Source organism: Malania oleifera, chromosome 9, assembly GCF_029873635.1.
Source record: "Malania oleifera isolate guangnan ecotype guangnan chromosome 9, ASM2987363v1, whole genome shotgun sequence".
NCBI classification, from domain to species: Eukaryota; Viridiplantae; Streptophyta; class Magnoliopsida; order Santalales; family Ximeniaceae; genus Malania; species Malania oleifera.
This window is the reverse complement of record NC_080425.1, coordinates 73,725,856-73,737,106: the sequence shown is the minus strand read 5'-3', so window position 1 is coordinate 73,737,106 and position 11,251 is coordinate 73,725,856. Positions and strand designations below refer to the sequence as shown.

The window sequence follows — 11,251 nt, the reverse complement described above, 5'->3', positions numbered from 1 at the left end:
GGTCTTCATTGAAGAACATGTGTAATCATTGTGCATTTCTATCTCAAGAGGAACCTAAGAACATAACCGAAGCATGAATTGATGACTCGTGGATAGTAGATATGCAAGAAGAGTTAAATCAATTTGAAAGAAATAAAGTTTGGAAGTTAGTTCCTAGATCTACTGATCATTCAGTAATTGGTGCAAAATGGGTGTTTAGGAATAAAAAGGACGAGAACGGCATAGTAGTGCGTAAAAAGGCTAGACTAATAGCTCAAGGTTACAATCAAGAAGAAGGAATAGATTACAATGAGACCTTTGCTCCCGTAGCAAGAATGGAAGCAATTAGAATGCTACTAGCCTATGCATCTTATAAAGACTTTAAACTTTATCAAATTGATGTGAAAAGTGCATTCTCAAATGCATTTATAAATCAATCAAAATATATAAGAGATTTACTTAAGAAGTTTGATATAGAAGGTGGAAAGCCATTAGGGGACTCCAATGAGCACTTCTATAAGTATTAACAAAGATGAGCAAGGAAAACCAGTAGATATGAAATACTATAGAGGCATGATAGGTAGTCTGCTTTATTGATAGCCAATAGACAAGACATTATGTTCAATGTCTGCATGTGCGCCCGTTTTCAAGCAGCCCTTAAAGAATCTTATCAAATAGCTGTCAAGAGAATATTGAGATATTTGATAGGTACTATTGACTTAGGTCTATGGTATCCTAAAGATACATGCTTCGAGATGATCAGTTATTCGGATGCAAACTATACAGGATGTAAAATTGATCGAAAAAGTACAAGTGGTACTTGCCACTTCCTAAGAAGATCGCTTGTGTCTTGGTTCTCCAAGAAAAAAAATTACGTGGCACTATCTACTACGAAAGCAGAGTACGTGGCAGCAGGTAGCTGTTGTGCACAAACTCTTTACATGAAACAACAATTAAAGGATTTCAATTTGGAATATTTAGCAGTACCCATAAATGTGATAATACCAGCGCCATAAATATTACCAAAAATCTCATCTCTCATTCTAAAACCAAGCATATTGATATTAGACACCATTTTTTTGAGAGATCATGTGCAAAAAAAGGATATCATACATGAGTTAGTAAATACTAACGATCAATGAGCTAACATTTTTACAAAACCTCTTTCAGAGGATAGATTTATCTCTATAAGACGTGAACTAGGATTATTGCATAGTAGAGAAGTAGTTTGAAGAGGAAAATTGGTTGAGTGAATATTAGGTAACTAACTCTATGAGGCACAGTTGACAGACTCGCTATTGTTTGGTGAAATTTCAAAGAAACACACTTGTCAAGCAACTGACTCATCAAGATCAGTCGATTGACTGACAACGATTTAAATAAGAACAGTACGTAAAAACCCTAACTTTCTCACCCTCAGTCTACTGACTTTGTTCCTTCCCTCTCCAAAACTCTCTCTTCTTCTTCTACCAGTGCTCACACTAAAAAATTCTCCTGATTGAACTTTGACATATTCCCTCCTGCCTCATTCCTAACTGATTTTCAAGGTTTTCATCGTTCGTTTTTCATCAAAATCATCATGCCAAGAATGAAACAAACGACGAATCGTGGTTCTACTTCAGGAAAATATGATAGCAATAACACAGAACAATGGCTTATAACTCCTCACGCAAAGCAACTATACTGGGACCAACTTCGATCTACTGAACCTATTTTTGGTAAGGTCTTAGATACTACATTCTTTGAAGAAGACTTTCCTGTCATTTTACCTATGTTCAAAACTTTAGGATGGGGCAAGTTTATTTCTTATTAGGCAAAGGGAGTGTATCCAAATTTGGTTAAACTTTTGTATGCCAATATAATCAAAGGAGACATTGTGACCTCTACCCAAGTCATGGACAAACTACTTATCATTACTCCACAATCCTTAGCAACCATTCTAAATATCAAATAAGGAGAGTTTGAGTGTCCATCTCTTGGTCAATTATGGATTATGGTTCAAGATTTTTCCCCTAATGAATTTTTACCCCTGGTTATGTCTGAGGATCCTGTCTACTTTGAACATTCTCCCCTTTATAATCAACTGAACTTGCAGGCTCAAATCCTACAAAAGCTCATTACTTACAATATTTTGCCTAGGGTAGGATCACACAACCACGTTTCCTATCTAAATTGCTTTGTAATGTGGTGCCTGCTTAAAGGAAAAGAGCTTGACTTTGCCAAACTTAATTCTGAAATGGATGATTTCTAGAGAAGAATCTCGTCAGTGTGTATGTAAAAGATAAAGACACTTTATAAAAGTTGGTATATGATTTAAAACATATATTTTAAAATTTTGTATTCTTATTTCATTATAGTCGTTGATTTAGACATTTGATTGAATGCTCAAATTTGCAGATAAAAATGTTTTTAGAACTTTTGCAGATTAAAAGTATGTGAAATGTTCAAAATATAAAAGAAATGGATGTAAACATTTCAATAGCTTACAAATAATAATGTTATTTAAATTTAATGGTATTAACATATATTCATATCTTATGCATAACACTGAATCTCCTCATTTATTATATAATTCAAGACTGTAGTTCTGCACAACTAGAGAGAGAGAGTTGATGGAGATTAAAATAGGTTCATTCTTTTGCTGTTGGAAAAAAAAAAAAAAAAATCTCAATTTCACCAATAAAGAAATGGTGTTGATTTCTAAAAAAATAAAAAATAAAAAACACTATTTGGCTTGTGAAGAAATCAAAGTGAGATCGAAATTTTTTTTTTTGATGGAACATAACTGATTTTTTTTTTTTTTTCTTTTCATTGGGAGACCAATCTATTACATCAAACTTGCATCATTTTATTTTATATTTGTTTATCTTATTTTCAACCCCAAATGGAAAAAGATTTATACAATGACTCCCAAGAGACAGGGAAAACCTATGCTGCCCCTAAACCTAATATTTTTTGCATTACTCTTAAATGAGAGGTTCTAAGTTTTCCATCCAAATCCAAAGGCCTAGGGAAACAATAAAATGATGTTTGTCAACTTTGGCTATTGTGATATAACATCGCTTTTTTTTTTTGGTTCATTTAGAATAAAAAAAAATGATACAATTTTTATTTGTCAAAAAATACATGAAGTTGATTGCCATGAAAACAAGTTTTAATAGTCAATACTCAACGGTTCAATTTCAAATCTCCTTTTTTGTTTGACGCCATCACATTAGACAATGTCTGTTCAGATAGAATGTTTTACCATATGTTGTCAACTTTTTTTTTTTAATTTACAAATTTCTATTTTTTATTTTTGAAAATAAAAGTAGTTAATGCCTACTAATAATGCAAACATTTAGTATTTTGTTCTTCTAACAAATCTAAAGTGAAACTCGGGAAAGTTTTCAATTTAAAACTAGCTATAACAAACCGAACTAAAATATGAACAACCTTCGAATGGCGGCCTTCAAATTCCCTTCAAAGGTACATTGAAAGGATCCAAACTCTTTCCTAACCCAAACGATGGTTAAGAGGAGAATGTCATCCATAATTCAACTTCTTTTAGTAGACACCATCTTGATATTAGGAAGAGCAAGAGTCATGGCCTTCAAAGACCCTTTAAAAGTACATTGACAGAGCCCAAACCCTAAAACAGGTAACACCACGTTCTTAGCCGCCAAAGCTTCCATTACATCTGAAATCTAGATTTAAAATTCAAATTCTAAGCTCTCAAATGCAAAGCTACTCCACTTTTATAGGACTTCATCTGTGCATAAATTCATGGGGCTTGCAGATAGCAAAAGAAATTTTCAAACCCTAAGCAGCAGTGGCTATAGACGTTCGGTGGGGGAGCCTAAGAGGGATAGGAATATTGCCCAATATCTTTCAAAGACAAATCTTTGCCCTGGACAAAATGGCAAACCTAATGTGCTAGGCGGGGAAAGAAGAAAAGGGAAAAGGTAAATGTGTAATGAATAGTGGAATGTGGTCGCAGAGGTTTTGAATTTTGAGAGCCAATAGAGGAAAAAGGCTTTTCATTGATTGGCGCGCATTTCACATTCGGCACGCTTTGGGCTGTCTCTCCAAAATGTCAAATCACCCACAGCAGAGGCAGTGGTCGGCGCAGGGTAACCCCCAGCCCCATTGAACCCGTGACCTTTGATGGGGAAATGACTAAAACGCCCTCCCACCCCCACAACCCCAACACTACCTAAGATGGAAAACAGTGCTTCAAATTATGCATCTCCCAATGTGCTTCTCACTCACCATTCCCCTTAAAAATTTAAGCAGCCCAGACAAATTTGTAGATATCCCAAAAGTCTTCACACAAAAAACAATGCAAACACATTGAGTTCAGCTCAACTCAAGCAAATTCAGATTCAATACACAATTTTAGACTCAAATTTTAATTTGAAATCCAACCTCCCGAGTTAACTCGATGAACTACACTATTTGGAAAACAAATTGCTGATTTTAAGCATCTTTGGGCCAATGCACAAATCATGCTCGAAGTTTTATTATTATTATTTCTATCTAGACACATAATTATTTACCATTCAATAGTTTAAATGACAATGAATCAAAGTATGCACCAGAGGAAATTAGGCTATGATATTAACTAGCTGGGTGCTGAGTTCCATCGTACAGACAAGGGTTAGGGGATTGAGGGATTAGGATCCGGGAGAGATGGGATATATAGGACACATGGCCAATCATCCTCTCTCTTCTCTCCTATAGCAGTTCAGAATTAGGGTTTGGTTCTAGAGGTTAGACTACACATGTATACATATAATTTAATTATACAAGAGCTTACATCCACACTCTCACTCTCTTTGTGCATCAAAGGTCTTCAGTCTCTTGGCGGCATGAATGAATTCCACGATCACTTGAATCTCATCCAATTGCTGCTGAATACCAAAACATTATAAAAAAACAAAACAGATATAGCATCAGTTTTCTCCAGGTTTTTTTTTTTTTTTTTTTCGTCCCATGGTTCCAAGCATGTTGGTCTATGTGTGAGAGAGAGAGAGAGAGAGACCTGTGACACAAAATGCCGCTGCACTGCATTAATCATCTGTTCCTTGGATGGATTATGATTGATGCTTCCCTAAAATTTAAGATTGAAATCTCTTAGTTTCATAAGAACTAGTTAAAATTTAAAGTGAAATAACAAAGGGAACAAAATGTCAAATTCTGAGAGTTGGTGACACCCACTAGGTTGAAGCGTCTCCAGTATCTCCAAAGTGAGTTGCTTCCTAATTTTGCCAAGTTCACCCTCTGAATATCAGCAAAAACAAGTATTAAGAGAACATACAACTAAACACATATCTGGAAGTCACAAATCACAATTCCCCAATGTCAATGTGCACATTGCATCAGTCTAATTACAGTACTAATAATTAACATACTAGAGAGATCTCCGCACAAACAATGCATATAGATGCACAAGATAAATTTTCCACGAGAAAGTTGAATAGAGACCCCATTTGGCACCTAAGGTGAGCTTGGCGATTTTAAAAAGAAAAACAAAAACAAATAGTTGTTTTGACAACCCAATGCACAAAGCTGGTGTACATTGGTTGGGAAGGGTAATGAAACTCAAACCCAAGAACAAGGACAGTCCTTCCCATTAGGCCAGCCTTGGCTTCGTATTGCATTTGCCCAGTGAGTGGATGCACAATGCATTGAACACTCCCAAGAACATGTTACCCTCCTAGTAACCCTACAGACATGATCGACTAGAGACTAGAGTAATACAGGTATTCAAATCAGATAGGGAAGACAAGATGCCAAAAAAAAGAGCAAGCAAAACTGCCTTGCTTATAATAATGCACAAGATCACATTTAAAAATCTAACCACAAAATAATATTTCAAAATTTGGGTGATAATTTGATTTAATAATTTTATTCCATTCATACCAAAGTAAAGGAATTTTGAAAACAAAAAAATGGCAATAGACATTAAATGAACAAGCGAAATGGTCCAAAAGACCACTCACATCAAAGAAAGAAACTCCAGAGCAAGCTTTTCAGTACCATTTAATACCAAATTAAGGCCAGTCAAACAAAAAAAATGATTATCTCAATCTCAGACTTTGCAATCCACACTCCAGCTCCCCTCCCCCTATTCCTCACTTTCCACCCTCTCAGACCAAATATGATGACTGTTGCCAGCAAGCTACTTCAAAAAATTATCAGCAAAATCTCTTTTCTTTTATACTTTTTCTCAGCCATTATTTTCTGAAACCAGTTCCATGCACAGTTTTTATGTCGAGAGCATTCAAACCCAATATGCAGGCAAAGATCTCTCAGTGAGGTTTAAAATCATGTATTCAGTTGTGGGCCTACTGATGATGGGCATCTGCAACATGTCATGTGATTGTGCTCGAAGGCCCATGTTTGTGGTCCAGAGGCTTTTAAATGCAACACACACAGTAACATTTGCTTGAGAACATCGGACTATCATTCAAATTTCTTACCGGTTGAGGTGCATGCATGCTAGATTGAACTTCTCTGTAACTACCACGATTCACTGACTTTGCCGATGCAGATGTAGTCCATGGCCTTGTATTTCGAACTCGTGGCTTGCTCAGTTTGTGGAACTCAACACTACTGGCTGCCCAAGGAGAAACAGTAGCAAACTTCAGCAGATCAGGACCATGAGTTTAAAAACAAGTGTCAATGAGATATGGCCAAACAAGTGTCAATGAGATATGGCCCATGGAAACCATTGTCAGGGATTTAACAGGTAGAAAATAGTTCAACTTACAGAAATCATTGTCCTTCTCGCCAATGTCAGAACTACTGCTAGAGTTATCAAAATCATTATCTTCATCTTCTTCATTTCCAGTGGGAGGTTCCAACACGCTTAAGGCATTTCTTTGAAGCTTAACTTCAACCCCATTCTTCAGAACCTTGTATGTCAAAGCACCAATAGTTTCAAAAGATACATCCAACCAATTAATTAGGAAAAAACAATAGACAGGAGAGCACACAAGCTGAATCAATCAAGCCTAAATCCTGAAAATTAATAACTGGAAAATTGACACAAAACATTTCTAAAAGCGAAAGTCCCCAATCTGCTTGTTAAAGTCTAAAATGACAGCTAAAAACAACTTCTTGGTTTTTGGTTCCATCAAAGATAGCATGGGGGGATTATAAAATTCCATCATTCATAAGATACCTGATAATCTAGACCGAATAAAAGTTCGATGTTAAATATTTTTGCAAGTCATATAAACATCCCATACATTCTAATGCCTGAGTCCTTTAAAACATGCTAAGAGAATAAATCAAAGCATCTCTAATTTTGTATTCAATAATTGATTAAGTTAGACTACAAGAGAACTAAAAATTAGGAAATTTTGTGATATCATAGAAAAAACACAAAAAGATAAGGAAAAAGGATGAAATCTTTATTAGAAGGATTCTCTGAAGTCTAAAATAAATCCTAGATATAACATATAGACATTCAATTGCATAAATAGTGGAGAATAGTAGTAAATATTGCAGGTGACAAAGAAATATAGTACACACAATCAACAGTTAGTTGTACCTTTTTAAAGGATAATGACAATTTTCATCTGCATGCATAAGATTCTTTTTGGGCCACAAACAAATTCATTTGTTATGTTTTCCTTTTATTTGCTAAATTCAGGGACAATTAATCCAAATTCTTTATAATCAGTCACGGAGTCACTCCTTATAATTACAAATGGCATATACTCAAAAGGTGACAACTAATATTTAGAACGTTGATTTAGGAAATCACTGAAATTCGAGCATTTCTTAGGAAGCATTAGACCAAATTATTCTGCACATTGTTGTGAGGTAGGTAATTTAGCATCCTAGTGAGTAATCAGAACTTCATATTAGGTTTCTTCATCATTACAAAATGAATCAGCAAAAAAGTAAGCACAGAGAGAGAATAAATTAAAAAGCTACTAAACCTATCATGATTAAACAGTGGATTAGATATGAAAACGACCCGAAAAAAGTATGAAAGGAATAAGGGAATACAAGCCAATGCCAACCACCGAGGCCAACAGCTTTCTTGACAACGCCTTGCAAACCCACCAAGACGGACTTTGTTCTGTTGTTTCCAGTGACAATAACTTTGGTGTGCCTCGGAAGAACAGAGAGCTCTTCATCACCGCTTTCCTCACGAAAAGGAGACAGAACCCGTGAAGAACAGAGCTCAGGCTCCAGCATTTTCTCGCTGCAAATTTCAATTTCTCCCCAACTATTTTCAGTCCGGAAGTTCGAATTAAACGAACCCAAATCAACAATCAAAGAAGCAATGCCATAAAATTGATTTCTATAATAATCCAACTCTCTCAACCCCCAAATGTAGCAAAACCCAGTAACTGGTTTGATTGCTACACAACAAAAAGACCATCTTCTTCTGTAAGTGTTCTTTTCCAGTGACTTTCCCTGAAATTCCTTGATCCAATTTATCTTCCAATTAGTTCGCGAGCTCCCTGAAGGAGAAAACAGATAAGGGTGTATCATAAAAAAAAAACCCACAGTAACTGGGCAACAAGCGTCAAGTTAGAGAAGGAAAGAGCTCTGACACAGAATAATACCAGAAACGCTAAATGGGATGAAGTAGCTGTGACTCCTACTGATTCACGGACTCAGGTCGATGGTAATAAATAAGGGTTTAGCTTCAGATCAAAAGTGTGCTCATCATTAACCTGCTCTTTTAGCCATAGTGACGCCACGCAAGACCTGTGAACAAGAAACCTGGATATGGGTTGGATCCAAAAAGTGTTCAATTAAGATCGTCAGATCATCAAAGCTCCATTAAAATTCAAATCTTGAAATGAATTTGAGTCAAGTCAGCCGGTGGAAATGATTTAATTCCAGCATTTCCACTTCATCTGACACCAAATTATAAAAGTAAAACAGGTAATAATAACATAATTAAAAACGGAATCAGTCAAAGGAAGAGAGATCGATAGGTTTTTTTGTATCTGAAAATAGAAGAACGAAAAATTTTATATGTTTTGCTTTAATAAGAATGAAATACTCACTACTCGCAAATAGACAAAAACCGATGGTGCGTTAGTCAAAGACGAGTTGAGGGTTTCGTTTTGTTTTCTCAGGTCCCAAACAAAATAATAAAAATCATAACTAATTTTCTTTCCTTTCTCACCCTCTTTTTTCTCACCAGCCAAACAGAAAACACTCTTCCCAAAACAAACAAGAAAAAAAAAAAGTACAATCTTCCCTCATTAGCGCCCATACCTGCACACAACGCATGCTCCAACTGAACAATTAAACTAATATCAAACTCTCAATTCATCACATTTTTCCCAAAAACAGCAAACGATAAAACAAATTACTGACCCCCATCACAAAATTACGAGCACAAACGACTCCATCTCAATGCAAAAACAGAAAAGAAAAAAAAAAAAAAAAAACCCATCACCCCATACACGCACTCTCACTCACTCACTCACACACTCCATACCTGCTCAAATCGCGAAATGCATGCCCTCCCGAGAACGAAAAACCACAGAACCAGGGGTTTCCGGGGCCAAATTTATCCAAAACGAATCGGATCTGCGAGGAAAAAGAGGCGAATTGAAGCTCGGAGACGCAAATGCGCAACTCACGTAAGTGAAGAGGGGGAGAGAGAGAGAGAGAGAAAGCGATATGAATCTGGAACTCTAATCAATCAGAGACAGAGACTGAAGCAGAGAGAGTGGGAACAGAACAGAGGAGAAAGCAGAGGAAACACACTCAATGCTTACCAACTGCCATTGGAAACGACTTGCGCATACCACCCCTCCATATACACCCCCTCTACCCGTACGGTCCACCCCTTTCTACCCGGGTTTATCGGCCCACCGGCTGCAGCCGGTCACCCCGTCTAGGCTCAAGTGAACCGGATTAGCCGATCATCGCTCTCCAGTGGCCGGCTCGGCTCTGGATTTAGATTTTTTTTTTGGGTGTGTTTGGTCATGGGTGGTTGATTGGTAATTATTGGCATGGAATGTATAATTGCGGTATGCGGTCCCGAGTTGTTTGGGACGGCTAAGTGAGTTGAGTCGGTGAGTGGACTCGTAGTACTCGTGGGGTAGTTGGCTCAATAAAGGGATGATGCCCTACATGGGAAATGGGAATGCCTCTTTGATCTCTGAAATGACAAAATTGGAAAGGGGGGAGTGAAAATTGATTGGACCAAAGTGGGAGGATGTGAAACCATTATTCCAATCATTTTGTGCAACTTAAAATTAATTTTGACCAAAATAATTAAAAAAATTATGTGTTAATAATTATAAAAATTATTTGGGAAAAAAAATGCCAAACCTTTTGTTATTTAGTTTATATTTCATTCGTGGTCTAATTGGAATATTGAAAAATGTATAAGAACACAAAAAAAAAAAATTATATTCAACCTTCTTTAATTGTTTGGATTGAAGATTGAAAAAATGTAGTTCCATCATTTGTTTTACTATTTTTTTGAGAAGGATATGGTATTTTTCAAAATAAAAAAATATGACAAGAACTGCTGAATGAATGATGCATGAAATCGAAGCTAACTAACAAATGACAATAAATAATTTTTTTGTTTGAATATTATATAAATAATGTAAATTTGAATAGAAGGACAATACTGAATTTTGAGAAAATCATGTTGAATACTTCTCTTAAGGAAAATAAGTTACCAAGTATCATGAAGAGAGAGAGAGAGAGAGAAGGGACGCATTGAGCAAAGAAAAAAATGTTGAGAATTCCACTTGAGAGTTTGTCCCACATTAAAAAATTAAAGTGGATAATGGGTGCTTATATACATGGATGGACCCAAGATCCAATTAGCTCGAGCTTTTGGGTCAAATTGGTGTTCACCCATGTGTATCAAGCCTACCCATGGGCTCCTCTAGTCCTAACAAGTGGTATCAGAGTCACGTTGGAGCCAAAAAGCCAGATCGGAAGTGATCCCGAAATTAGAGCTCTGTTAAGTGGATCAAAACCAAGTTTTGAGGCCACCATTGCATTCAGCTTGCTGAGAGAAGAGATTCGTGCAAACCGGAGCTCGAAAAGAGTTCAGTAGACGCCACACGCGCCCCACCGGAGTAGGACGCTTTGCCACGCTCCAGGCACACGCCGGCCACTAGTCCTCACGTGTTGCACGCGTTTTCCTTGCCTGGACAGCCTCAACCCGACTCGACCCAGCAGATCACTCAGATCAGGGTTAACTCGAGATCTGGTCTCTGAACCAGATCCGACCCGCCGCTTAGAACCGGCTATGTTAGCGCTACTGAGTCAGCTACCACGC

At 36.8% G+C, this 11,251-nt stretch overlaps 1 protein-coding gene across 12 annotated transcripts; it reads right to left on the bottom strand.

Annotated features, from left to right (window-relative positions):
- Positions 1-4,551: 4,551 nt before the first annotated feature.
- Positions 4,552-9,885, bottom strand: LOC131164406 (uncharacterized). 12 transcript variants are annotated; one of them, XM_058121566.1, is made up of 9 exons: positions 9,723-9,880; positions 9,440-9,531; positions 8,550-8,709; positions 7,984-8,444; positions 6,734-6,878; positions 6,444-6,580; positions 5,179-5,241; positions 5,003-5,071; positions 4,552-4,868 (listed from the first exon to the last, which is right to left on the bottom strand). In XM_058121566.1, exons 4-9 carry the CDS (start codon positions 8,173-8,175, stop codon positions 4,788-4,790), a joined length of 687 nt encoding a protein of 228 aa, XP_057977549.1. In that variant the 5' UTR covers positions 8,176-8,444; positions 8,550-8,709; positions 9,440-9,531; positions 9,723-9,880; the 3' UTR covers positions 4,552-4,787. The 12 variants fall into 12 exon arrangements, with proteins under 12 accessions (XP_057977549.1, XP_057977550.1, XP_057977544.1 ...); XM_058121567.1 differs by having other exon boundaries at positions 8,550-8,694; XM_058121561.1 differs by having other exon boundaries at positions 4,552-4,871; positions 9,723-9,879.
- Between the last annotated feature and the right edge of the window lie 1,366 nt (positions 9,886-11,251).